The following is a 27779-nucleotide window of genomic DNA, read 5'->3' as shown; positions in this document are numbered from 1 at the left end:
AAGAGACATCACGGAAACCTGGCAGGATGAGGCTCACAAGTGGAATGAGGTGGTTCAAAGGCATAAATTATGCAAAAGGATAGAGCAAACCAGCAGGGCAGAAGAACAGCTTTGTAGGTAAAGGAGCAGCTGCGTTAATCTGTCTCAGAACGCTGGCAAAAGAAAAAGGGGAAGCAGGGGAAAAAAAGAAACCAAAGTTGTGAGGAAGGGGACTTGGATGAATTAAAGTTCGTGCTGAAATAAAATTTTTAGTTTTTAAAAAGGTTTTTGCTTTAAAAGTGATGACAATATTTGTGAGGGTTTTTTTCTTTCTTTCTTTTGCCAACACATTATGTGAAGGACCACAACAGAGATATTTATGAGTTGGAGATGGCGCACCAACCGAGGGTAATCTGGTCAAAATCAGAGGAGAGAGAAACGAAAGCGATGTCTCTGGGGAGGCTGGCCATACACCTCCTCCCAGGCTGAAGTTTTGGGCAATGCCCTCCGAGGCCCAAAGAAAAACCTAGCATTTCTTCAGGAGGAGAGGTATACCGTACTAATGGGGCACTTTACGTACCCTGATCTCTGTTGAGGTATTTTATGTCATAGGCTGCTGCCGTCGTCGTTTCTAGGTGCTGCTTCGTTCCTTATGGCCACCCTATGAATGTGGGGTCTCGAAACTCTCCTGTCCTCAGCAGCCTTGCTCAGCCCTTGCAAACCCTGGCCTCTTTGAGGAAGTCAACCCATCTTGCATTTGGTCCTCCTCTTTTCCTGCTGTCTTCATCCTTTCCCAGAAATTTTCTCTTTCCTAAGGAGTCCTGTTTTCTCATGATGTGAGAATACAGTAGCCTCACTTTAGTCGTACAGTACTTACTGCTGTCTGTCCAACTCATATGGACCCCACTAATCTCTATAAATCCGCATGTAGATACAAAGTAGCCAGAAACTAAGGCTCAGCAAATTCCTTACCTTCCTTGCCACCTTTATCTTCCAGAAAGTAGAAGAAGCAACAAGAGCCTTGGCTGTTGTGGATCGGGTCCTTTCCAAGTGGGAAGAAGGGATCAGCCATGTGGAAATAGTGGGAAGCCTGGGTGGAAGTGATGCACCTTCTTGGGATTTGTTAGGATGAGGAAGGGAAAAGCTGAGAGGAGTGTGAGATGCCCTGTAGAGTGGAAGGAAGTGGATTGGGACCAGAGCTGCCAGGGAGGTGAAAAAGAGCAGGTGCTTTGAGCAATGTTCAGAAGAAGAAGAAGAAGAAGAAAAGGACAGCAAACGGCGGCTGCCTTCGCTGAGGATGCGCCTCTTCAGCAAAGACAGTGGTCCTGGGCCGGTCAGCAGATTGGTCCAGCAAGACCAGAGGACCAGGCAGATGCAACGCCAGAGCATTCGCCAAGAGCAGGACAAGTCCCTCAAGGCTGGAAGCGGGCCAGAGTTGGCCCCTGTCCTCAAAAGAGGGGAAACAATTGGCAACAGCCAACTGCTCGGCTGGAAGGGTTTCCCAGGAAATGAGGTTATTACAGTTGGTCCATGAGCATTTAGAAAACGGCAGAGCAGTGGCTGTGACCTCCTATAGGTTTCCCAAAAACAAACCCTTCCAAACAAATGCTATCTCTTTTTTAAAAAGAAGTGCCACAGGCTTGGTTAGCGGGGAATGCGGTGAGACAAGGTCCCTCATGCACACTTTTGGCCAAGCGGGTAAAATGTGGGTGAGGCGGGGAGGGGCAGCAAATTGCCGGGCTATTCCCAAAGAAAGCTGACCTATGTATGGCTCATGGCCACCACGGAGAGGAGAGGCAACCGGGCGCCTCGTGGCTCCCTCACAGGCCCTGCTCTTGTCCAGTATCTTTATAAGTGACTTGCATGAGAGGATGCTCATCCAATCTGTAGTTGACTCCAAACTGGGGCGAGTAGCCAAAACCTCAGAGTACAGGATAAGGATTTAGGATGTTCTTGATAGAATAGGGAACTGGGGGAACACAAATCATGAATTTCCATTGGAAAAAACACTGAGGTAAGAAAAACCAGGTGCACAAATACAGGATGGATGAAAAGTGGTTTTCGGACAGTAAATGTGAACAGGATCTGGGAGTCTCTGTAGACCACAGAATACGTCTGATAGGGCAACAAAAGAAAAAGGGAAACGGATTGCAAGGCCACATCCATAACGTACCATAGTGTCAGGATCAAGGGAAGTCATCATACTGCTCCCTTCTGCCTTGGTCAGACCTCACCTGGAATCCTGTGTCCTGCTCTGGCTGTTCCTGTTGAAGAAAGACATGGGACAAGAGCTCAGTGCATTTCGCTGGGAGCAGAGAAGGCTCTGAAGGGGGGGGTGGGGTGGCAGCAGCCATCCTTAAATATTGGAAAGGCTGCTGCCTCAGGGGAGATGGGATTTGGGCCTGAGACAAAGCATTCTGGTTGCTAGGAGGAGGTGCTCCAGTCAAGCACGAAGGAAACTTCCTGATGGCAAGAGTCTCTTTTGTGAGAGATTCCTTTCCAGAGTTTGGAGGGGCTGCCTTCAGAGATGCTTTGGCTGCTTCCCCAGAGGGCAGACTGAGTGACCTTTGGGGATCCCTTCCAGCCACCTCACCCCTGGTGCTGACCGCCTCATACCAAGCCCCAGAGTGACATCCCATGTAATTTGGCAGGGGAAGTGAGGCCTGGTGGTCTGGAGAAGTCAAGGAGGATGAAGGCTTGAAACCTTGTATGTTTAAGAGTTAGAAAAATAATAAAACAACTACTTGGTGCAGGAAAAAGGGGCTTTAGAAGTGAAACTTGTTGCTTGACCTTTGTTAGTTTAAAACAATCCCCATTTTGCAAAACAATGAATCAGCTCGGCAGAGCAAAGTCACTGAATCCATAAACATCCTGGCAACTGAATGACTGTTTTGCTTCATGTACTTGTGGATTGTCCTGCAAGGCTAGCTCTTAGGTTTTCATTATTTAATGTTTAGTTGTTGTTGTTATTATTGGGTTATTGGAACTAGGGGCGGGGGCTGGCTGAGTTCAAGTCATCGTTAACTACCCGGAATAGTACATGTCACTAAGTGGGACACTATACAAATGTATTAAATAAACAAGCAAATAAATAAATTGTGTTGGATCAATGGAAGAATATATGTGTATATGTATGTACAATTTCAACTTGTGTACCATCTCAGTACAAAACAATAATACAATGCAATATACTAATAAATATCATAAAATCAAAACAAATTAAAACAATGCGAACATCTCAGGTAACAAGACCTAATAAAAAGTAGCTTCAAATAATTCTGTTTTAACTAATTTCTTAAAAACAGAGAGGGAAGGTACCTGTTGAACCTCTGTTGGAAGTTTGTTCCAGAGGAATGGGGCCACAACCAAAAAAGCCCAGATCCTGATATTCTCTTTTGGCCTCCTCAGGCATTACTATTTTAAACATCATAGACTGCAAAGAGCGGGTGGGACAGGTAGCTCTTTGTTAAGAGATGTTCCAACAGGTTTTGAGGTTGTAAACCATTAAGGGCTTGGTGGGTGATGAATTGAGCACAGCAACTCACAGGAAGGCAATGGAAATGTGCCAAAACTGGAGATAGTATGTGTTCATATATGTCCATGTGATCAGTCTGGCTACTGCATCTTGGACCTGCCCCTGTACTGACCTTAAGGGTAGCCCTTCGTAGAGAGTGTTACAGTAGTCTATTTTGGAGATGACACATTTCTTCTACAGACAGGCACACACCTCTGCAAACAACCAAAGGTGATAAAAATATAGAGAGTTCTGATGAAGGGAAGTAGGAAGACCATTTTATTTTGGTTTGGTCAGACCTCATCTGGTATCCTGAGTCCAGTTCTGGTCACCACAGTTGAGGAAGGATATTGAGAAGCTTGAATGTGCCCAGAGGAAGGCGGCCAGAATAATCTGGAAAACAAGCCCTTGATCAAACTTTCCAAGTCTGGCTTGGAGAAGAGACAGCCGAGAACGGGTATGATAGCCATCGTCCAAGTATCCAAAGGGCTGTCCTGTAGTAGATGAAGCAGGTTTTTTATTTTTATTTTTTTAATTTTTTTTGCAGTTCAAGAAGACAGGACCAGAAGTCACGGGTTAGAGTTACATGAATGGATGTCAACTTCCCAACAGTGGGAGCCATTAAACAATGGGATCTGCAGCCTTGGAGGGGTGTGTGTGTGTGTGTGTTGACTCTCTTTCCCTGAAGGTTTTTAAGCAGAGGTTGGGAGCGGGGGGGGCATGCAGAGGCTGGGATGCACACCTGCCAGGGGTGCTTCAGCTATGGACTTCCTGCACTGGCAGTGGGGTGGACTTGGTGGCCCCCGGGGTCCCTTTCCAGCTCTATAGCCCTAGGATTCGGTGACTGCTGTCTCCCATGGTGGTCACAAAGGGTAGAGAGGGACATTCTCTCTCTCTCTCTCTCTGTGCATATATGTGTACATGAGTGTGAGAGAGCAGAGCTCAGGTGCTCATGCTGGATTGCAGTCATCCCAGTCCTCCTGTGTTTCTACAGTTATTCGCTTCTATTAGCTGGGGGGGGGGGGGAGCTGCTGGCAGTGCCTTGGGAGAGGCTGCTGGAGATGTTGGGGTGTGTGTGTGAGCTCTTTGTGGGTTCCACATCCCAAAATTTGAATGCCTTTATGGGGGGGTGGGGATGGGTGGATGCACAAAAGATATCAAGGGATGTGCTCAGAGGCAGTAGGCCTCTGCCAGCGGTTGGTGAACACCAGGGTGTGTGTCTCTGTGAGTATGTGTGACTCTTGCCTGGCTCCTGCCCTGCCTTGGGGTCTTCTTCCTGGAACGTCTGGCTGGTGGCCACTCTGGAGACACAGCGCACTGCTTGAGCGGCATCTGGCCTCCGTTACTTGGGATCTTCCTAGGTCTTTATTATTTTAATAGGGCAGGCAGGTGAGAGTCATCGTTTTATCACAGTCCCTTTTCATTCCATGGCTTATGGCCCACTTTTCTCCTGAAGGTGGTTATGCACTAAGGAGGGTCAGAAACAAGTTTCTGACTGGAGAGAATTAGCTGTTGAACACAAAGGTGAACAACATCTTTCCAGTCATGGAACAGCAGAAGATTTTGTAACAGGCCAAGTTTTTGTATTTTGGGGCTCCTGAATCAACCAAGTCAAATTCTTTCTGGGGACTCCTGGCTGAGCAGGAGGGAGGGCAGAAGAATGCTAGGGAGAGCCCCCCCCCCCCCGCCCCGCGCCACCTGCAAACCGGGCAGCCCTTCTGCCCCAGCAGATTTCCTCCAGCCTGTGTTTCTGGGGTTTGCCATCTACTCTTGCAGAAACACGACCCCCACAGCTTCTTTTTTGGGAAGGGGATGTTATTAAGAAAGGCCCTGAAAAGGAAAGGCTGTTGTTTGGCTGCTCCCATACAAACCAGTGGGGTGTCTTTTCCCCCCGGGAAGACTGGCCACCCTTCCGGCCCTGGCGCTGCAGCTCGTCCCTGCAGTCAGAGCGGGGAAAAGCCCCCACTCCACCCCCGGAAAGGCCTCACGGGAGGGGCAGCTCCTTCCCACACCTCCCAAACGAAGGGCCGCAACCGCGGGGGCTGCTGCTCCGCGGAGAAGGCCGGTCACCCCGGGGAGCAGGGGGGCGCGGGCGCGGGCGCGGGCCGGCCGGTTGCCTCGCACGGCGACGGCTCTTGCCCCCCCTCCCGCCTGGGGAGAACCCGCGGACAGCCGGGGCGGGGGGGATTCAGGGCCGAGCCGAGGGTCCGCGGTCCGCCCGTCCGGGCCTGGGCGCTGCGGAGAGCGTGGCCGGGCCCTTTCGCAGGCCGTGCCGGACCGAAGGGTCGGAGCGGGCCAGAGGAGGCCGCGGGCTGGGGCTGCCCCAGCTCTCGACCCCCGCCCGCCCCTTTCGGTCGCCTTTTGCAGAGCGGCGGCGGGAGGGGGTCGCCTCTCTCTCCCCCGCCCGCTCGCCCGCTATCCGTCCGGTCCGTCCGTCGGTCCGTCCCCCGCCCTCGGCGGCCTTTTTGCTGCGCCTGCGGCGGGCGGAGGCGACCGCAAAGAAGGACCCCTCCTCTCGTCCTCTCCGCTCCTTCCCTCCTTCCCTCCCTCCCTCCTTCCTTTGCAGGGGCGGGGGCGGCTCCAGCGCGGCGGTGACGCCGGAGGCGGCCGAGGAGGCGGAGAGGGGGCGGCGGTTGAGGAGGCGGCGGCTGCTGCTGGCGCTGCTGCTGCTGCTGCTGCTGCCTCCGCCGTTGCCGTTGCGTGAGTGACGCGGGGCCGCGCCGGCCGGGGAGGAAGGCAGGCAGGCAGGCGGTCGCGAGGGAGGGAGGGAGGGAGGGAAGCAGAGCCGGCCATGCCTGAGCGGCCAGAGCCCGCCGCCCGGCTGCCCGCCGCCCCGCGCCGCTGAGCCAGCTGCCCGCCAACGCAGCCGGAGAGCCGCTTCTTCTCCTCTTCCTCCTCCTCCTCCTCCTCCTCCTCGTCGTCGTCGTCCGCTCTCGCTGCCCGCCGGGCCGCTTCGCCACCGCCTCCTCGTCCTCCTCCTCGTCGCCCTCCTCCTCGGGCCTCCCCGCCGGCCATGAACTTCCAGGGCGGGCCCGGGCAGAGCCCCGGGCAGCCGCCGCCGGCGCCGCAGCAGAGCCTGGCCGCCCCGGGGGGCCCGTCGGGGCCGTCGCCGGGCGGGGCGCCGCAGCCGCAGTTCGGCCTCTCCAACTCGGCGGCCATCCGGGCGGAGATCGGGCGCTTCGAGTCGGTGCACCCCAACATCTACGCCATCTACGACCTGATCGAGCGCGTGGAGGACCTGGCGCTCCAGAGCCAGATCCGCGAGCACGTCATCTCCATCGAAGGTGGGCCAGCCGCGCCGGGGAAGGAAGGGCCGTGCCCGCGGGGGCGGGGGGGGGTCGGAGCGGCCTCCGCGGGTCGCTGGGCGGGAGGCGGCGAGCCCCGGGCCGGGCGGGGGCTCCTGCCGGCGCCCCCCTCCCGAGCAAGAGCCAGGCGCGCGCGCTCCCTCCCGCTGCAGCAGAACCGGGAGCCCCGCTGCCCTTGGGAGACGTCCTTCTTCCCGGACGCCGGGAGGGGCCCAGCCGAGCGCAGCCCCCCGCCCCCGCCCCCGCCCGGGAAAGGGAGCCGTCCTGGCGAAGGCCCCCCGAGCCCGCGCCTGCCTCTCGGAGGAGCGTCTATGTGGGGAGGGGAGGGGAGGGGAGGGGGCCTTAGGTCGTGCATGGCCGCCTCCGGGAACGCGCCTCCTCTCGGCCACAGGGCCCCGGGAAGAGGCGGCGGCGGCGGCGGCGGCGGGGGGGGGGCAGGCTCCGCCGCTTTCCAGGCTCCGAGGCTCCCCCGCGACGGTCACCGAAAGGTTGTCCCCGCCTCCGGTTCTGGGACTGCGGAGGACCGGGGGGGGGGGGCGGCGGCGGCGGCGGCAGGGATGCTGCGAGGCGCCCCCTTCACAGGCCCGGCAAGGTCTCTAGCGGGCGATGGGGGGCTGGCTGGCGGTCCGCAGGCCAGTGCTTGGCCGGGGCGGGGAGGGCAGGCCTGAGGGCTGAGCCGCAGCCGCCAAGGACACGGGGGTGGGGTGGGGGGGCCGCCGGGCAGGCCTGCCTCTGCGCCGCCGCCGCCGCCGCCCCCCCCCCCCCGTGTTCCTGCCGGGCCCACTGGAAGGGGCCGCCTCTGCCCGGAGGGGACGGGCGCCCCGCGCTTCCCTTGCCCGGTCCTCGGGCGTCTCGTGTCGAGGCTCCAGACTCCAGAGGCGCCGCCGACCTTGCCCGAGCCGGGACCGGACGCATCCCGGAGAGATCGGGAAGGGGGGGGCGCCTTCCCGCGCAGTGCGAACTACCCCCAGGAAAGAAGGAAAGAAAGGGGGCCCCTCCGGGCCCGGCCGTCGCCTTACGGGCGCGGGTGGTCTCTAGACGGAGGGGAGGGCCGGCGAAGGGACGTCGGCAGGGGCCTGACCGACCCCCTCTGCCCGTGGCCCCTGCCCGGCCCAGCTAGCAGCCCCTGCAGGAGGGAAGCCAGGAGCCCCCCCTTCCCGCCCCCGCTGGCGGCCGGCCGGCCGGCCTGCCTGCCTGGGCTGGGTCTGCTGAGAAAGGCTGCCCTGAGGCCTCTCTCCTCCTTCCTGTGCTGGGAAGGAGGCTCTGTGTGTGTGTGTGTGTGGGGGGGGGGCAGGACCAGGATGCATGCATCTCTCTCTCTCTCTCTGTCTCTCTCTGTGTGTGTTTGTGGTCCAGGCGGGCTGTTTAAGAGCAGAAATGTTCGAGGAACTCACAGGCAGCCAGAAAACTTTGTAGAAAAGGGGGCAGCATGCCAAGTGTAGAGGCCGCCCCCCCCATCTTGTGAGGGTGCAGCCCCCAGCTGTCCTTACCATGAGCCATGCCTGACTGGGTGGGTGGGTGGCTGCGAGGGTCCTATAAAGCCAACAGCGTGGCGGGGGGGGGGGATGGAGGCATGCTTTCCCACTCTTCCTCTGTTTTTCTGGTCCCCCCCCCAACCCGGAGGAAGCTCTCCTTTCATGAAAGGTGTGTTTTATGTTTGTGTTGTAGTTTTATTTTAAATAGGGTTTTGCCTCAGGCTCCAAGCGGGTAGTGGGACAATCCACAAGAACAGGAAGCAAATCGATAGGTAGGCAGATGCGCCAGGTGGACAAGTAGGGAGCGAAGGGGGGGGCTCGTTGCCTTGACCTTTGAGCCCACAGGTCAAGGACCTGAGTTTTCGCTTTCCCACATGCTGTCTGCGGTAGCCCTGGTGGGGGCTCCTGTGTTTCCCTCTGCAGGAAGCGACCCTCCTTGTTTCAGTGCAAGAGGTTGCAGGAGAGGAGAGGAGCTGGTATGCGAGACTGGAGGTGGATTTAAGTCTCTCTCTCTCCCCCCCCCCCCGCTACTCCCCATGCCAGGGTCAGTTTTTAGAAGTGCCCTGAGTGCAGACGCTTCCCTCCCTCCTTCCCTCCCCCTCCTTTGCCCCCAGCCCACCTCAGGTAATTTCATCACACCCACACACACACCCACCCACCCACCCACCCACACACACACACACACACACACACACACACACACCCTGGAGGGAAGCGAAGCATGATGGGAAAATGAAAGGAGGGGAGGGGGTGTTCTTATGCGCTCTGTGGGGAGCGTGGCTTCCAAGTGGTTTTAAGAAAAGCAGCGTGGGGGGGGGAAGAGAGAGTTGTCCTGAAATGCAAACATTGGGGGGGGGGGTGTCATGGAGAGACACCACAGGGGGAGGGCAGGGCTGGGTGCCAGACTCAAAGATGTGCAAGACTTCATGCCGCCGAATGTCCCCATGCCAAGGAGGATGCAGGAGGGCCCTGCCGGCTTGCTTTTTCCTTTGCCACGGTGGGGGGGGGGCAGGTGCCATGGGCAGCCAGAGGGAAAAAGAGCTGGGAGCAGGGTTGTGGTCACAAGAAGCAAACAAGTGGAAGTGTTTCTTTTACACAGAAACACGAAGAGGGTCTCAATGTTATGGACTGATAGCCTCTTTGGGCAGGGAGGAAATGGAGCCTTGCCCCCCCCCCCCCCCCCACGGACGGAGGGACCAGGCCTGCCTCCTCCAGGCACTTGGGTGGGAAAGTGGCCTCCCAGAAAGAGGGGAAGGGACGCCTTCCCTGCTCCGGTGGGCTCAGTGGGAGAGCTGGAGCAAGGTGGCTTCTCGCAGGACATGCGTTGTTGTGCCCCTAAGGGGGGGGTCAGGGTCGGGGTTGGGACCCAGCTGACCAGCCTGGACCCTCTGGGAGCCCGACCTCCCTGGCCCTGCCTGCCTGCCTGCCCGCCTTGGGCTCTCGCCTTTCTCGCCTGGATCTGTGGGGATGAGGAGGGTACTTTCCCTGCCGTGTGGGATGGAACCCTTTCTGCCCAGCTACTCCTCCTCCTCCCTCCCCCCCCACCCCCCACCCCCCCAGTAATCTCCAATGTCGCACCACTTATTGTGAAGCTGGCAAATAACATGGCGATGCTGGGGCCTCTCTTGATTTTGCCATTTGGTTTCCAGGCAACAGAAGAGACATTGCAGCCCCATTTTCAAGATTTTCTCTGAAACCTCATACGGGGGTGGTGGTGGTGGTGGGGGGGTTGGAGAGAGCAGCAGTGTTGCTGTCTGGACTGCCCGTGCCGGTTCCTGGGGGGGTGGGGGTGGTCTGTGGCCAGCCTTAGCCAGGGCTCCTCAGTGGCAGGGGTTGTCTTGGGGCCAAGGAGAGCCCTCAGCTGGGGAGGGGGGGGAGAAGAGAGAAGCCCTAGAGAAGTGCTCTGCACCAGTTGGAGTCCGCTACTCCCCCCCCCCCCCCATTCTTGCAGTTCCTACACAGGAACTCCTCCTGACCCTTGTTCTCTGCCAATCTGCGGAGTCTCAGAGGAGCCCCCCTCCCCTGGCAAAGGCCACGTTCCCTCTGGGATCATGATTTGTGTGAGCTTATTGGGAGGGGGGAGCAGGAGGCGCTGCTGTCCCACCATTCCATTTCTTTTTTGTTCCTTTCTCTTTTCTTTTCACGGAGGAAGAACCCTTTTCTGATGTGTTTATAAAGCCCATTTGGGCATCGGCACTCTCCATGCCTGGTGGGAAAGGGCCTCACCCCCCCCCCGACCCCCCTGCCAGACCCTGGCTGGCCTCATTTTGAAGCACACACTGCTCTCGGTGGGAAGCGAACATCCCCACCCACCTCACCACTTCATCCGGCCAGGTGGGCACCTGGAAGTAGCTTAGCATCAGGGCAGGTGGCTCTGCCACCCCACTGCACTTCTCAGCTGATCTGGGGGCGAGGGCGAGGGCGGGGGGGGGAGGCTATGTGGGGATGAAGGGTGGAGCCGTACCCTCGCATGCTCACAGCCTAGACTATGGCCACTGGCTGTGGAGCAGTGGGGTGGGCAGGGGGCAGAAAGCTTTCTCCTGACTGTTGCAATGTGGGCATCAGGAGAGGAGGGGGGGTGCCAGCGTCCTGCAGAGCAACTACTTTGGAAGCCTCTTCTGGCGTAATCGGCGGGGGCGGGGATTGAGAATAACGGGCAGGAGAAGGGGCTGGAAAGAAGGCATCCCAAATTGTAACACCATCCAGAGTTCTCTAGGTTTGGAAGGAAAAAAAAACCCACATATTTCTCTCCCCCTTCTAGCTCTCTCTCTCTCTCTCTCTCTCTCTCTCTCTCTCTCTGCCATCGCCCTGGACTTCCACAGTCTTTGGGAAATGGGTTCTGCCCTCCATCTGCCACGTCCTCCAGCCTGGAAGGACTCTCTGTTCAAACTCGGCTGCTGGCATTTTATGTGGGCGGTGGTGGATCTGAGGTTGGGGGGAGGGTGGCCCAGAGGCCTTCAGGATTCACAGGCAGACCCTGTCCGGGGCCAGAGGAGGGGACGTGGTGGCGCTGCAGTGACCGCCCATAGTAACTGCCTGGGCCGTCCAGGGGCTAAGTTGAGGCAAAGGGCATCCAATGGCTGCGAAGAAGCTGGAGGGTCTCTCTCTCTCTCTCAAGAAGAAGAAGAGCATGGGGGCTGAGGGTCCTGGCTGGCCTGGGAGGCTCAGCAAGGAGCAGGCGCTGTGGGGATTGAGTGCTAGGCAAAGAGGTGGGCAGACATTGAGGAGGGACAGAGCGGGGGGGGTGGGTGGAGGAGGAGGAGAAGGGGGGCTGTGTTGGGCTCTGAAGGAGACCGACTGACCCCAAAGCCCATTTGCAAGGCGGTGGGCCTGGAGGACAAGGAAGTGTTGGTGAGTTTTGTGTTTGGAAACCTGTGGAGCTGGGAAGGGGGCAGAGAGCCCAAGGCGCTGGGCGGGGGCTCTCCCATCTGCCTTTTCTGTCTTCCCAAGGGCCTGGTGAGGTTGGCCAAGCAGAGAGACGGGGGGACTGGCTCTCTGTGGAACCTTCCTGCCGAAGGGAACTTGAACCCTCATCCAGTGCTCTCCTCCAGTCCTTGGGCTAGATTCTGGCCGCAGCAGAGTCCTCCTGATCCCACAGGCCACAGAGTGGCTTGCCGTTGTTTCTGTTCTTACGACAAGCCTTCAAGTCACAACAACAAGCCTCCAAGTCTTAACGTGACCCCATGAATGAGCTTCTCTCCGAAAGGTCCTTGTCCCCAACGACCTCGCGCAGCTCTTACAAACTGGAGCCTGACGCTTCCTGTAGGTGGCCAATCCCTCTTTCCTGCTGCCTTCCACCTTTCCCAGCATTTTCTAGTGAATCCTGCCAACTGCTTCTGAATATTACGTTGAACATATTATCATTTACTGCAAAACATCTCTTTGGTGCCAGCTGTGCCCTTGATTGACCTCACATCTTGTGGCCGCTTTTCTGGCTTTTAAGGTGGTGCGAAGTGAGGGGTGGTGGAATTGTTTCCTGCTGGTCACATACAGCCGGTGGAACAGCCGTTGAGTCCTGAGGGGCAAGAGAGCCAGCAGAAAACTGTCCCCTGGACTTTGTGTAGTGCTTGAAAGTGCACAAGGATGAGTATCTTGCTATCGGTCACCTTCCTCCCTTGGTTTCCTGTACTTCCGCCTTGTAACAGTCATTTTATGTTAGTCATGAAATGTATTCCCTTAGAATCACAGAATGGGAAGAGCTGGAAGGGACCCACTCCCAAAGCAGAGAGACATCCAGCCTCTGTTGATCACCCCGCTGCCCTTCATCAGTAAGGTTTGTAGGAATATGAATCCACTGCTTTTGGTCCTTCCTTCTTGAGCAACACAAAAGACACCTGCGGCTTCTCGCTCTCGTGATGGCCTTTCAAAGATGGAAGAAGGGTCTCCTCTAGGGGAAACGTCCCTCCCTCTTGCCGGTCCTCCTTCTGCATCCAGGTCACCCTCCTCTGGACACTTTCGTGCTTGCTCGTCTCCCTTCTTCAAGCGGGATGCCCAGAATGGGATGCGGCCGCAGCTCTGTCATGTGCTTGGCCAAAGGAGAAATGGTGTTACTCCATTTTGGGCGCACACTTTAATGCAGTGAGGGGATCTGAGTCCAGCCGAGAGCAACGCCAGACTCCCATTGCGATCCTGGGTTCCTAGCATGGTCGCTCATGGCTGAGGCACCAGCCTAAAGATGCACCTACCCTTTTCAAGAGTACAGATCACTTCAGCAGGAAGCGAATGGACAGTTGCAGTGGGGATGGGGGCAGAGAGCCTCCCTCCTGGAGGGAAGCAGCCGCAGCTGAAGGTGACACGGGCAGAGGATCTTTCACAGACAACCGCAGTGAGAGTTAAATTAACTCTTGCTAGTAGTGCACAGAAAGCAGCCATGGTGAACCACTGTTGAATATTCTATTGAATATATTATTGTGTATCACAAAATATCAATGTTGAGACAATCCATAACAAAATAAGAGATAGTGTTGAAAGATTAGACTCCTAGGTTGGAAAGTGCTCAGTCAGTTACTGGAGAAGAAGAAGGAACAAGTATGAACAGTATTATCAGTAATGAAGCAACTGGATTAAAGCCAAAATAATGTCTGGTTGCAGATGTACACTGAGACTAAAGATACGTTCACTGCTAATAATTAGAACATGGCATGTGGAAGTTATGAATCAAGGCAAACCTGAAGCCATAAATCAAGAAATTGAATATTTAAATGTTGTACATCAGAATAGCCATCATTCAAGTCTATGCTCCAAGTACAGATGCTGAAGAAGAAGAAATTGAAAGCTTTTATGCAAGCAGAACAAGTTATGTTGATAATTATAGGTGGCTGGAACATGACAGTAAGACATAAAGCAGAACCAAACATTGTTGGAGAATTTGTCCTTGGAGACAGAAATGAAGTGACTAGTAAGATTTCTGTGAACTGAAGAATGTGTTTATTGCAAATAGAAGCTTTGAATAACTGAAAAAATCACTGCACATACAGACTTTACCAAAGGGCTAATATAGAAATCCAGAAGATGAAGAACTGTATTCTTTGTGATACAGTACATCAGTACCAGGAGCATACTGAAGTGACCATGAACTGCTAATGTCAAAAACTAGGGCAAAGCTGAAGAAGAACACTGAAACAATCATAGTGCCAAGATAGAATTTAAATAGCGTTCCTAATTCATTTAAATTCCATAGCTATTATTCTGTTTACTATTTATGCATGTGCAGAGTACAGAGATTGCCACAGCAGACTGACATCATATTGCTTATGTTGACTAGATACTGTACCACATCAGATTCCTACACCAGCTCTGCATGCATGTGAATACAGTACAGGATACTGGCTGATATAAAGAATAAATTTGCTGTGGATAGTAACAAGAGATATCATAAAAGATTGCAAAATATAGTATTCCTGCAGTAAAAAGAAAAGAAAAACCTAGATGGATGATAGGAGAAACACTTAAAATTTAAAAAGACTGGTGAGAAGCAAAAGCAAAAGGTTACAGAAATAGGAAAAGGACTTTGAATGCAGTTTTTCGAGTGTCACATAGTGACAAAAAGAACATTTTTATATACTGTATTAAACTACTATAACAACCAGTACAAAGAAATAGAGGAGAAGAACAAAAGGAGAAAAACAAGAGATCTCTTTCAGAAGATCCAAGAAACCAAAGGTAAATTTAAGCCTGGATTAAGAATGCGTCAAGACTAGCAGAGAAGCACACTATCTGACCAGGGTAAAATAAGGAGAAGGTGGAAACAGTATACTGAAGACCTCTACGGAAGAGATAAAAGGATGACAGACTTTTAAAAAGACAAATCCTATGATTAAAAAAATGAAAGTGAAGTGAAAGCTGCTCTCAAAGCACTGGGGATGGGGAGATCACCAGGGGTAGATGGGATGGCAATAGAACTATTTCAAGCTACAGAGATTGAATCTGGTAAAATCCTAACAAGAATATGCCACCTAATATGGAAAAACAAAACAATGGTCTACTGATTGGAGACATTAATTATACATTCCAGTTCCCAATAAAGGAGATGCCAAGGAATGGTGTAACAATAGAACCATTGCACTAATTTCCCATGAAAGCAGATGCTCTAGGGTGTTCCTACAAAGGCTTTCGCTTTATATGGAGTGAGAAATGCCTGATATTCAAACTGGATTCTGAAAAGGAAGAGGCACTCAAAATCATATTGCAAACATCCACTGACTACAGCGCACCAAATAATTCAAGATCAGCTTATGCTTTACAGACGACAACAAGGCCTTCGATTGTGTGGATCATGGGTTGCTGTGAAAGAAATGTGTGTGCCTCACCACTTGATTGACTTCATCTGTAACTTGTGTACAAGAAGCTATTGTTAGAACAGAACGTGGAGAGACAGAATGGTTCCCTATAAGCAAAGTTGTCAGATGGGTGTATTTTATCCCCTTATCTGTTCAGTCTGTACTCTGAATATATCATACGGAAAGTTGGATTGGTTTCAGATGGAGGAGTGAAAATTGGTGGAAGAAACATCATGAATTTAAGATATGCAAATAACACCATCTTACCGGCAAGAAGCAACAATTACTTTTAGGGAATGATTTTTAGGGAAAAGAAGTGAAAGAGGAAAGTGCCAAAACAGGACTGTAGTTGAACATTAAGGAGACCAAATCACAACCACAGAAGAACTACTCAGCTATAATTCTGACAGTGAAGAAACTGAAATAGCGAAATACTTTGCATGCTCATCAGTCCAAATGGAGACTGCAGCCATGAAATCAGAAGAGGGCCGAAGCTCAGAAGGGCAGCCAGGAAGGAATTAGAAGAGGCCGTCAAGTGTAAGGACGTGTCACTGATGACCGAGACCAAGATGATCCACACTCTTCAATTCCTGAGCACCCTGGACAGGTGCGGAAGCTGGACAGTGAAGGAAGCCGACTGGAGGGGGGGCCCCGGCAGCCCCTCCCCACCTTCCGCTCCCTCCGATTTCACCGTCACAAACCCACCTGGCCACAGCATCCTCTCTAGCCCATATTCTGCTGCCCTCGTCATGGCAGGCCAAGGCCCGGGTGAAACAAAGGTATGGTGAGACCAGAGAGGCCCCAAGGAGCAGTGTCCCTCCCTCCCTCCCTCCCTTCCTCTACAGCGGACGTCTTGCCATCCCATCTCTTCCCTCTGGCACGGAGGAGAAGAGAAGGGTGGCTGGGTGGGTCCCACGGCCGTCCAAAAGGGATTGGAATCATAGCGGCTGCCCCCTTCCCCTTCCCCCAGGTGCTTTGGGAAAAGCATGGGGGAAGCCGCTCGGCCACAACAGGTAGATCTCACCCTGGCCTGCCATGCAGGGAGGTTGTTCTGCCAGGAGGTGTTTGGAGAGGCTTAGCCAAGCACCCTGTGCCGCTGAAGCCTCCCATGGCGTCGGCGTCGTCTTTGTTTCCCCAAGTGGAACCTGAGGTTCCCATTTAAGCCTCTGAAGGTGTGGGGCAGGCGTGGAGAAGGGGCGGCAGAGGGAGGGAGAGGCTGCAAGACAGCGGGGGGCGGATGGGGGGCAGGCTAAATGGGGGTGGGGGTTCCCTCTGAGGCCTGCTCTACCCACCCCACCCCAGCCAGCCAGCCAGCCAGCCTGGGGGAATGTCTGGCCCAGGCAGTCCTCTGCTCCCCCAGGCTGGCTGCAGCCCCACCATCCCCCTTGGGGGGGGCTCTGAGAGTGTGCCCGGCTGGCTGTGCCATGGCTGCCTTTTCTGAGGGAGCCACCTGTGGCAGGAGGTTGGCTGAAGCGGGCCGGCGGGTGCTTTCTTCATTCCCCACCATCACCATCCGGGCGGCATCATCCGCACCAAGGGTGCCCGCAGGAGGGAGAGGCCTAGCTCCCTGCAGCATTGCCAGCCAGCTGCTCTATCCGGCCAGCTGATGCCTGGGGTGGGCCCTCCGCCTTCGTGCCCTCCGTCCGTCTCAGAGGATTCGCCTCCTTGTGTCTTCTGTAGCTGTGCCGTAAAAGGTGGTGAGCCGGGCCTTCGCGTTAGCCGCGCCGAGGGGTTCCCTAGGACAGCCGCCCCCCCCCTCTGGCTGCCCCTCCCCAACCAGGGCCTTTCAAGAGAAACCCAAGGAAGCCACCTTGTGGTTGGGAGCAGGGGGGGGGCTTGTGTCCCTGACCCCTTCGTGGATCTCCCCACCTCCACTCCCCCTGGCGTGCCACTAAAAGGGAAGGCCGTGCTGTGCGCTGCCCTGGCGGCCGTGGGTAGCCTCTCGGGGTTCCCCTTTGGGAATCATCCTCAGCCCTCTGGTGCCCCCAACGGGGGCCCTCCTCTCTGCCAATGGTCTGGGCTGTTGCCCTCCTCAGGCTGCCTGTGTGTGTGTGTGTGTCTGCGCGTGTGTGTGTGTGTCAGCTCTTTGTTTGCCCCCCTTTGGCTCCCCCAAGGGTTTTAAGGGGGCACTGGGGCATTTCTGGCAGAATGGGGAACCCCTTGGTCCCTCTCCCCCCTTGCAAGGGGCTCTGGGGAGGCTGAAAGAGGGGCAGGGGATAGGGTGGGCCAAAGTGGGGTGTTGAAAGCCGACTCTGGCCCCTCCCCACTGCCCTGCTTGCATTAGGCCCCGGGGTGCGTGCCTGCCCCCGTTGCAACATCCTGCACGCTCGCTCGCTGTGTGGTCCAGGTGAGAGCAGCCACAGGCTGCTGAGAGAAGGGGGGGGCAGAGGCAGTGCCTTGGAGGGGCAGGAGAGAATCTGGAGTGGCGGCGGCAGCTGTGGGTAGGCGGAGGAACACCTGCTGCCTTTTGCCCCCCCCGGGGGGGGTACAAGTACCAAGAGCCCCATTTATGCCTAGTGTGGGGAGAGCAGTTGCATCCTTGGGGTCGCTGTTCCCCTCCCACCATCAGTGGGGCTGATGTGATGGCGCACTGCTGTTTCCTTATCAGCCAAACAGGGGCTGGATGGGGGGCGGATTAAAGCCACAAGGTGGCCAGCCATGGACTCCGGCCTGCTGTGACTTCCACATCTGGCATTGCCAGCTGGAGCTGAAATTCTGCGTGCCCCCCCACTCCGCCATGTGGTGAAAAGCCAGCCTACAACAGAGGCTGGTGGGTCCTGGCCTGAGCTGAAGACAACTCCCTTCCCCCCATTTTTCCATCCCAGCCCAAAAAGGGGCGCCAGTTTTGGATAAACCAAGAATATTTTACCGGGTGCCCTGCAGCTCCTTGGAAACCCAGCCTCTGCCTCCTGGGACTGATTCCCTGTAGTTTCCACTGAGCTAAAGTGGGAAGTGCTGTTGGCTGCCAAATCCCCCCAGACCTCTTTTTGGCCGCTGAGCGGGAAGCAGGCCAGGCTGGTGGTGTGTGTGTGTGTGTGTGTGTGTGTGTGTGTGTGGGGGGGGGGGGGGCCGCTGAGCGGGAAGCAGGCCAGGCTGGTGGTGTGTGTGTGTGTGTGTGTGTGTGTGTGTGTGTGTGTGTGTGTGTGTGTGTGTGTGTGTGGTGTGTGTGTGTGTGTGTGTGTGTGTGTGTGTGTGTGTGTGTGTGTGTCTGCTTTGGCTTGGAACAGCTTCAGGTCTCCCTTTGATAGAGGGTGAAGGAGGCTACGGTGGCTGACTGGTCTGGGTGACCCTATCTTCTCAAGGACAGGAGCAAAATTCTTGCAGAAGTTGTGCTTTTTTGGCAGAGTTGGAAGATTAAATGGTTGATTTGTACCACCTGTTATTACTGCAGAATAGCACTGAGTGTTTGGTCTCCAGCAAAATAAAAGAACATCCTTAGACCATTTACTATAGCACTGAGATTCTTTGATCTGCAGCAGACAATAAAACAAAATTGGGTAGAGGGGAAGAAATGAGTGCTGTTCACATTCATATACCAAGAAACCTTTTTAATGGAAGAGGCTGTGTAAATAAAGTTCAGTCTTCTATTTTTTAAAAAACACTTCCTCAAGGAGCTGGCTTTGCTTCAAATCTAAATTTGTAAGAGCGTTTTTCAGACTAAATTATGCAGGGGAAACTGGAAGCCAGTTGTTATCAGTTACATGACTGTCCTATCAGGCTTCTGGGTGTGCAAGGAAGTGGGCTGTTGTGACCTGAAATAGTTTATGCAGGAGATGGAGTCCCTACCCCCACCCCACCCCCGTCCCTCACATACTTGCCTCTTGTTCCCTGTGCAGTAACTGCTTTAGTACTCTGCTAAAGAAATTGACATGAAACTGTTTCTGGTGTTGCTGGAGGTATATGAGTTTCTCTTTGTAGGGAGAAGAGTCTGTTCTCATTTCCTACGGGACTCTGGAGTTCTTGAGTTTTCATGCTAGTTTCTCCTGCAGGTAGAATTATAGTAGACTGTGGTGGTGGTTGTTGCAGCAAAATATGTGAGGGAGTGGAATATAATCCACTAGGTTACTTTTCTGGAGATTATAGTGGATGGCATTCCCCACCCACCACCCTGAAGGTTAGTTCAGTTCACTGGCCTGCTGGTGGAGGATTTTAAACATCCTGAAAGACTCATGTGCTCTTTGAATCTATTTGTTTAATCAAGTTGTTTCTGTTGTTAATTTAAATACTGCCTCATAGTGCTAGATCACTCTCTGAAGTGGTTTATAATGGAAAGGAACACCTTGCCGCCACCCCCACCCCACCCCACCCCCATCAGCTAGGTGTTCATTTTACCAACCTCACAAGGATGGAAAGCTAAGTCAACCTTGAACCAGCTACTTGAACCGTTTTGAGGTCAAACTCTGAGGTCAAACTCTGGTTGTGAGCAGAGGCTTGACTGCAGTACTGCAGTTTAACAGCTCTGTTCAGATCTTGCACAGTATAAGTCTCCAAATCTTGTGTTTTGGATTCTTGCATTGAGCAAGTTATTCTATGATTCGTGGGAGGGGACACTTGTGTCCACCGCCCTGGCCATTTCCCCGTTCCAGAGGTCAACCTGGGCTTCAACAGAATCGGCTGCTGAGGTGACAGGAAACTCCCCAAGAGCCATCAGGAAACGATTTGGATCCATCAGCCTCCTGGGGTGGACCATTTTGCATGGGTGGGTAGGAGCATCTGTGCATGCATGTGGGGGGGCGTGCATGCATCTGTGCATATATTGGGGGGTGTACATGCATGCGTGCGGGGGTGGGTGGGTGGGAGATCTGTCTCCGCAGCCCAGTCCTACCAAGGCCATGGGGGTTGTGGACCCCGGCCCCGCAGCATGGGTGGCGGCAGATACCATTTTGGGACAGGCCCATGGTCGTTATGGAGATCACAAAGTCCTGAGCCCCTCTGGGCAAAGATGCCCCAGCCTGGTTGTCGGAAGTCCCCCTGCAGAATTAGCCAGACTCCGACTCCACCCCTGAGACCAGCTCAGTGAACTTGGGCAGGGAGGCTGTTGAGCAGCGGAGCGGGTGGGACACGAACCAAATCCCTCTCCTGTCCCACTTTCCTGGGGCCGTGCGTGGCGGCGTAGGCATGTGGGATGCAGGAGATCCTGAGGCTGGGTGGCCCCAGGTTGGAGCTGGCATGGCAGGACTGGGGAAAGGTGTCCGCAGAGAGGTTGCCTGCCTTGTCCTCCCTTCCTTGCCCCCCCCCCGAGGCTGCTGAGCCAGCGAGCAGGTGGCGCCTCTGTTAGGGGCCAGTCAGAACCTGCCGGCTGGCGGGCCTTTGCAGCTAGGCGAGGTGGCCTGGGCCCAGGTGGTTGAGGCCGCAGGGCACCACTTGGAGGCTGCTGGCCTTGACTTCCTGAGTCCAGCTTTAGAAAGGGCTGGGGAACTCAGGCTTTGGCCCCGTCCTGCTCCAGTTGAAATTACCCTCCTCTCAACGGGGTGCAGCCATTAGATTTCCCATTCGCAGCTGGAAGGCTGTCTTGAGCTTCACCTCCCTTGCAAACGGGGGTGGGGGGGAGTGGCTTGCAAGAGTTTGCCTGAGTGGGATTCTCCTCCCCCCCCCCCGCCTCCGGAAATCCTAGAGAGCAACGGAAGCCACAATTTAGTGGCTGGTCTCTGCTGCCCTCCCGTGGCCACCTTTGGTGCTTCATCCTGGCAAAGAGGGCCATTTCCTCTCTGGGAGATGATGTGGGGAGCAAAGCTGCCAGCAGATGAATGCTGTAGCGGCCAAGATCCATCAGCTCTCATTGGCACTGCCTGAGGTGCAAAATGATTGCAGAGCTCTTGGGCTGTGACGCTTGGTTGACTGGCACCTTCACGGTGCCCTGAGGAGAAGAGGGGGCTTCCGGATGGCAGCCACCCTTTCCCAGGGGCCCAATCCCTAGGAATCGCTAGGTGTGTGTTTGTTGCCTATACCGGCGTGCACGATTTGAAGGGTCTGCCCCTGGAGATGAATAGATTCTGATGGGTTGCGTTGAGCTGAGCTGAGCTGAGCTGAGCTGGGGGCCTCGGCGGGTACCGTTGGAGTTGAAGCTGTCGTGGCCCCGGGAGGGGCAGAGCTGTGCTCGATGCCAACCTTCGTCTCTTGCAACTCCCCAGCAGGAGCTCCTGGCGGTACTGCGGAGCTAAGATGGGTGCCTTGGGGTGTGTGTGTGTGTGTGTGTGTATGTGTGTGTGTGTGTGTGTGTGTGTGTGTGTGTGTGTGTGTGTGTGTGTGTGTGTGTGTGTTCAGAACCAGGAATGGATGGAAACTGGGAGCCAAAGGAGCCAGTTGGCAAGCCTTGCCCGAGCCCCATTTTTCTCTAATATTCTTGCATCGTCCAGGGGGGCTCCTCCTGCAGAGGGTGCCCATGGGGCCGTGGGCCTTTTGCAATCAAGTGCAAGGAGGGGGTGATGTCATGGAAGCCTTCTTGGTGTGGGGCAGCAGCTTGACAACACCTTCCAAGGGCCAGTTGGTGTCGGTGTGTTGTTGTGACTTGTCCTCCTGGGTTGGCCCAGGTGTCAGGAGTCCTGTATTGTCTCCCTTGCGGTATGTGTGCCCTGAGGGCGTGGTGCTTGATGGAGTCCCTGCCCTGCCTCGGAAGGAGGGGCTGGCTGGGGCCGGGGGGGGGCACCCTGCTCCCTTTGGCGGAAGGGTTTTCCCGGCACCCTCCCTGGAGTCCCGTCCCGTCCCCGTCCCCCCCCCCCCCCCCCCCCCGTGTGGCTGATCTTGAGGAAACCTTCAGCTGGGGCCACGTGTTTGTCCAGTGGCAAAGGCTCATGGCTGGCAAGTTCCTCAGGAATGTGCGAGCGCGTCGGGTGCCTTCTCTCTGCATTAATCACGGATCTTCTGAGCAGGTTGATTTGGTGCTTGGGCCTGGTTTTGCCGTGGAGGCAGCCCATCGGCTGGTTCAGCCACCCCCGGGGAGGGAGGGCTTCTGCCCGAAGGAGAGGCGGCAGGGAGTCCCGCTGCGTTGGTGCTCCCGCGTCTCCTCATGGCAGGCTTTGGCGCCACTGGCCACGGCAGCCTTTGGGAGCGGCTGCCCGAGTGGGTGGCGTGGGTGGCTCACACCCCAGAGATTCTTGGGGGCCTGTCCGATTTGATAACAGGGTGTTTGGGAGGTTACTGACTCACAAGGTGGCTGTAAGTTGGAAGCAGAGGTTGGCCCATGAACCCGCAAGGGTGGGCCCTGCCTGCCTGCCTGCCTGCCTGGGGTCCTTTCTGGTGGGGAAGGAAGCGGCAGGCAGACCGTGGCGGGGGGGCACCCTGCCCTCTCTTGGGCTGTTTTTATTCCAGCCACGTTTGCTTGCTTTCAGCCTTTTCGGTTTTTAGGAGCTTCTTTGGTTGGAAATCTTGGAAAACAGAGCTGAAAAACACAATGCTGAACTCTAGGAGTAATTTGCAACTAGAGGCGGCCCATTAAATCACTAAGCATTTGAGGAGTCAACACTTACGTAAGTTAAATTGATTCAATGGGTCTGCTCTACCCGTGCCTAACAACTGGATTTCAGCCTGTAAATCACAGAATAAATGCCCCATTAATAATAATAATACAGGGCCTCTTGCATTAAAACAGGCCGGGTGTGTGTGTGGGGGTCTCTGCAGTGCCTGCTTTTGCATGCAGGAGGACCCTAAGTCCTGGACTCCACCCTTGGACACCTCTCGGTCTCGGAAAAGGGCCAGGGGCGAGGGATGGCAAGCAGGCCAGGGGCAGGGCTGGGTTCCTCTCTGGGCCTTTGCAGCCTGAGGTGAACTGGGGGGGGGGCAGCTTACAGAGCCGGGAGGGCTGGATGCCGGATGTCGACTGTCCAGCAGGGGGTGGCGTTGCATTCAGAAAGTCAGCCTCAGGGTTGGCGGGGGGGGGGGGGGAGAGGCTGCATGAGGATCCAGCCAGGGGTGACTCTGTGCCAGGTGTGTGTGTGTGGGGGGGGTTGAACATGGGCCGGGGTGCCCGCTGAAGCAGGGGCCGCATCTCCATCCTTCCAGATGAAGCTGAGGTTGGAGGCAGGCCAGGCCCCACCCAACCCCCACCTTTCAGGAGTTTCAGGCGAAAGAAAGCCGAGCTCCCTCCCTCCCTCCCGTGGGCCCCCCCCCCCCAGAGGGATGAGGCCGCTTTCCACAGGTGTCCTGCTGGGCTCCCTCCGCTCCTCCGCCGGGCGGGATCCACCCCAGAGTTTGCAAGAGGCTCCGGCTGGGCCAGGTTGGGGCATGTCGGAGCCGCCCGCCTGCCCGCCCGCCTGCCCGCCCGACAGTGTGGGAGAAATGAAGCAGGAGTGAAGACGGGGTGGTGGCAGGCAGCCGCAGGGAGGGGAGACCCGCGGCCTGGAAGGGGTGGGGTGGGGTGGGGGGGCTCCCACCGGGATGTGAGTCTCGTGGCACGATGCGGGGGCGCTCCTTGGACCATGGCAGAGGGCTGGTGCTGGGATGAGGTGGACGGGGGCCCCCCCCAAGACCTGCCCCCCCCAGGAGGGCCGTGAGCGTGTGCGAGTCTCTGGACCTGCAGGGGGTCCCCGCGGTCCAGGCGGCCCTGAAGGCGGCGGAGAAGCAGAAGCGTCGCCCCAAGAGCCTCTGTGGCCTGGCGGGCAACGGCCTAGGGCCCCCCGGCCCTTTGGGGGCTGCTGCTGCTGCCGCCGCCGTCGCCCTCGCCCCCAGGCCCCCCACCAGAGCCCGGAGCGGTTTCCTGGAATTCCTGCGGCTGCGGCTGCCCGGCCGACGCGAGGAGGACGACGAGGAGCCCTCCCGCCCCGCCAGCACGGCCTTCTTCCCCTCGGGGGTGGCCGAGGGGGAGGCCTCCTGCCCGGAGGGGGGAGGCTTCCTGCGAGGCAGCTGGCCGTGGGGCAGCCGGCGGTGGAACCTCTTTGGGGGCCACGGCGAGGGGGTGCGCAAGAGCCTGCGCAAGAGCTTCAGCTTCCGCCTGCGCCGGGGCCAAGAGCTGCGCCGCTCGGGGTCCGGCCTCCTGCGCCCGGCGCGCCTCCGCACCCGCAGCGAGGGGGACGCCAGCTCCCTGCACGCCTTCCCTAGCAAGCGGGACCTGCTCTTTCTGGAGACCCCCCCGGCCCGCCCCCGGCAGCGCCCGGCAGGAGGCTTCTGGAAGCTGCTCACCAGCCGCCTCCGGCGCCGCAAGCGGGGCTCGGCCCAGTCCTTCAGCCTCGTGGAGCCCCGGGTCGGCGCCAGGGCCTCGCTGTGGGGCCGGCCCGGGGCGGAACCTGTCCTCGTGGCCGTGGGAAGGAGCAGCAGGAGAGGGCCCGGTAAGCCCAAGGAGGGGGAAGCGTGCCGGGAGGTTCCCCTTCGGGAGCCGAGCTGCTGGGAACCAGCCGGGGGGTTAGGTTGGGTTGGTTAAGGCCTGACAGAGAAGGGCAGGAAGAAGGGGCTTTGCGGGCCCTGCCCTGAAGCCTCACCAACCTCTGGGCATCCGTGGACTTGGTGTGGAGAGCCTGAATGCATTTCCACAGGTGCTTTGCCCTCTCCCTCCTGGTGCATCCCTTGGGCATCGGAAAATCCGTCTGCTCAAGGCAGGCAGAAGGATACCCGCGCCCCTCTTTCCAGGGTGGAGACCCCTTAGAACTGTAAGGTGGTCCCAGCCTTAGAGAGCCACCCTCCCTGTCACCCTGGCTGGTCCCCTTGGGCTCTGGAGGTAGCTTCCAAGGTGGGCAGGCAGGAAGGCAGGTGGGTCGAGGGGGCACCCCCCCTCCCACCCCGAGGGGGGCTTCTTTCTCCTAAGAGGCAGGGCAGAGCTGGTGGCTTCCTTCTTGCAGGGGTGCCCCAAGGCGGCTCTGGGATGGATTCTTTCTCCTCGTGGGGAAAAATCTCTGCTCTGGTGAATGTGGGCGGCTGGGAACCGGCCCGGGGATGGGGGGCGACGTGTTGGCCTTTTCTCAGCGGAGTGGCCTGGCGCTCCCTGCCCTGCCGGGGCTTTCCTTCTGTTGGCACAGGAGTGGTGCCCTCTCCCCTGGCCCTGAAGGACCTTCCTCCCACACGGTCAGGAAAGCTGGAGGCGATGGGGTGGAGGGGAGGAATCCAAGGGGTCACACCAGCTGCTGATCTTGGCTGCTCCTTGGGGCTTCCCTGGGGCCTCCCCCTTACAAGTGCCCCTGCCCCCCACTGGTTTTGATCTTGAGCAGCTGGTTTGGGTCCCCGTGAATCCAACTGGTGAGCCAAAGTGAATCACAAGGAGGCCTGGCCCTGGCCTCCCCCCCCCCCACACACCTGGGCCTCTGGGATCTGAGAAGGATCACACCCAACTGGGAGAGGTCCAGAGGAGGAGGAGGAGGAGGAGGAGGAAGGCTGTCGGGCTGGGAGAGAAGCCCCCTGGCAAGCAGTGGAGGGGACCGGACCCGGTGCGCTGAACCTTGGGAAGAGACGATGGAGAGGTGGCGCGCGGGGGGGGGGGACGTCGCCCTCTTCCCCTCTTTGAAGGGCTGTCCTGGGAAGCGGAGGGCCGTCTTGTTTTCTCCCACCCCAGCGGGGGGGGGGGGAGGACTCCAAGTCATGGGCCCAAATCACAACACGAGGAACCACTTCCTGGCAGTTTGAACTCTCGGCAGGGGAAGAGGCTGCTTTGGGAGGGGGAGGATCCTCCTCCATGGGAGATTTTTAAGCAGAGGTGTTGGGGGGGGCCCGGCTGCCGGGGGGGAAGGGGGGCTTGAGCAGCACATCCCCCACTTGGGCCGGGCATTGGGCTGAGATCCCTTTGGGTTTCTTCCCGCTCTGCAGTGGTATGATGATTCCCTGATCTTTACACGTGAGCTTCGTTTCTGCTTAATTCGTGGCTGCTTTCCTCAGTCTGAGTCTTTTGTTTTCTTGAGGGCAGTCTCCATCATACAAAATTGTTTCTTCATTGTCAAAGTTGTGTAAGTTCTTCTATAGTCATGATTTTTACCTTTTTAATGTTCAACCACAGTCCTGCTTTGGTAGTTCTTATCTTCATCGGGAGATGGTTTCAAGTCACTGCTGCTTTCTCTCAGTAAACTAGTGTCACCTGCCTATGAATCACTCCCACTCCATCCGAATCTATACCAGCTTTCCATATGATATGTCCTGGGTACAGACTGGACGGCCAGAAAGATAACATATACCCTTGTCTGACACCTGTCCCTACAGGTCACCATTCTGTTTCTCCATGTTGTTCTGTCTTAAGGCTGGCTTCTTGTCCGCAGTACAGGTTGCCGGTATAGCTGGGCCACACCCGTGCCTTTGAGAACAATAGCTTTTCAGGGTTGCACAGTCAAAGGTACTCTACTCTAAAGGATATGTTCTTCTGAAATTCTTTGGCACATTTCTGTTGCCAATGGATCCTTGCAATATGACCTCTAACGCTTCTTCCTTTTCTGAATCCAGCTTGAACTTGAAGTATTTCTTACTTCGTATACAGAAAAAAATGATTGCAAAACCCCGAGTATCACTTTGCTTGGATGGGAAATTATTCCAGTGGTTCTGTAGTGACAGCACTCCTTAGCATCTCCTTTCTTGGGGCTCAGACTATGTAATGAACATTTCCAGCCCGTGGGCCGTTGTTTTGTTCTCTGTATTTGTTGATAGATTTGTGTTAGGAATCTGAATGATACAGTCACTCTGGCTTGAAATAGACCTATTCGTATTTCATCTACACTTGATGGTATATTTCTTCCAACTACTTTGAGAGTAGCTTTCATTTTGCTTTCTGAAACTACAGTACTGTACAGGAACACCGTTAAAGAATTCTCCTCCAAAGGAATTTGACACTTTCTCATTTCTGTGTACTTGTTCAGCATATGTTTCTACCTTTATTTTATCCTAGTTAGATAATAATGTTCCCTTGCTCATTCTTCAGCATGTCTAATCTAGGTTTAAATTTCCCTTTTATTTCTTGGAACTTATGGAATAGATATCTTCCCCTCACCCCCTTGTTTTGATGTTCTTCTCCATTTCTTTGCACTGATGATTGTAATAGTTCTCATGGTAGTCACTGAAAAAGTATACTTGGGATTCTGATTTTATTTCTGTCACTTTTTACTTTTGCTTCTTGCCTGCCATTCACAATTTTTAAGTGTTTCTTTTTTCATCCATCTGTGGTTTTTCAAATTTCTTTTGACTCAAGAATAGTGTTTATTTTCTTCCCTGGTAGTATCTTATATTTCAAGCCATAGTCCTTAGGCTTTGTGACCAGATGAGTTTAGTAATGCAAGTCTGTTCTTCATATGACCTTGAAATGTATCAGAATAGCTATTTAAATTATATTTTGGCAAACTGATGAAGTGTTTGCACCAGCTTTACTCTAATTTTTCATATTAGGTCTCCAGGGTCAGTATCACAGTCTGTTCTCAGTCCTATCTTGGCAGAAATGATGCAGCTTCACCATGTACTCCTTGCAATTATGTCATCTACTATTTGATTTGTGTACCGGTGACATCCATGCAAACGACCGTCTGCGAGGTTGCTTGAAGCAGGGTTTGCAATAAACAGATTATTGCCATCACATAACTCTACAGGCCCTTTTCCTGCTGTGCTTCTGACTCGTAAAGCAAATTTTCCAACAATATTTGGTTCTGTTTTGTTTCCTACTTGTATGTTCCAGTCGCTTGCGATTATCTCCACATCTTGTTTTGGTATGCGATCCATTTCCTCCTGAACATTGCATAAAAGCTTTTGATTTCTTCTGGTTCAGCAGCTGTAGCAGGAACACAGACTTGAATGATGTTGATGGTAGGTTTTCCAAGAAGTCTGATGGTATTATTTC

The 27779-nt window shown here is 55.5% G+C and overlaps 1 protein-coding gene and 1 long non-coding RNA gene across 3 annotated transcripts in view; one reads left to right on the top strand and one right to left on the bottom strand.

The window, feature by feature from the left end:
• Positions 1-276: 276 nt before the first annotated feature.
• LOC140708017 (uncharacterized) lies at positions 277-6136 on the bottom strand. The gene is made up of 2 exons (XR_012088140.2): positions 2153-6136; positions 277-1144 (listed from the first exon to the last, which is right to left on the bottom strand). It is a non-coding gene; the product is annotated as an uncharacterized LOC140708017 (long non-coding RNA).
• The window catches only part of AGAP3 (ArfGAP with GTPase domain, ankyrin repeat and PH domain 3), a 71185-nt gene continuing 49511 nt past the window's right edge, over positions 6106-27779 (top strand). Inside the window, exon 1 of one of the 2 annotated variants that reach the window (XM_073002623.2) lies at positions 6106-6777. In XM_073002623.2, the coding sequence (XP_072858724.1) occupies positions 6507-6777 (271 nt within the window). In that variant the 5' untranslated portion in view covers positions 6106-6506. The remainder of the gene's footprint in view (positions 6778-27779) is intronic. The other variant, XM_073002621.2, reaches the window with a different exon arrangement.

Source organism: Pogona vitticeps, chromosome 6, assembly GCF_051106095.1.
Source record: "Pogona vitticeps strain Pit_001003342236 chromosome 6, PviZW2.1, whole genome shotgun sequence".
In the NCBI taxonomy this organism is placed as follows: Eukaryota; Metazoa; Chordata; class Lepidosauria; order Squamata; family Agamidae; genus Pogona; species Pogona vitticeps.
Note: the sequence above shows the minus strand (reverse complement) of the source record. Positions and strands in the feature narration are given on the sequence as shown.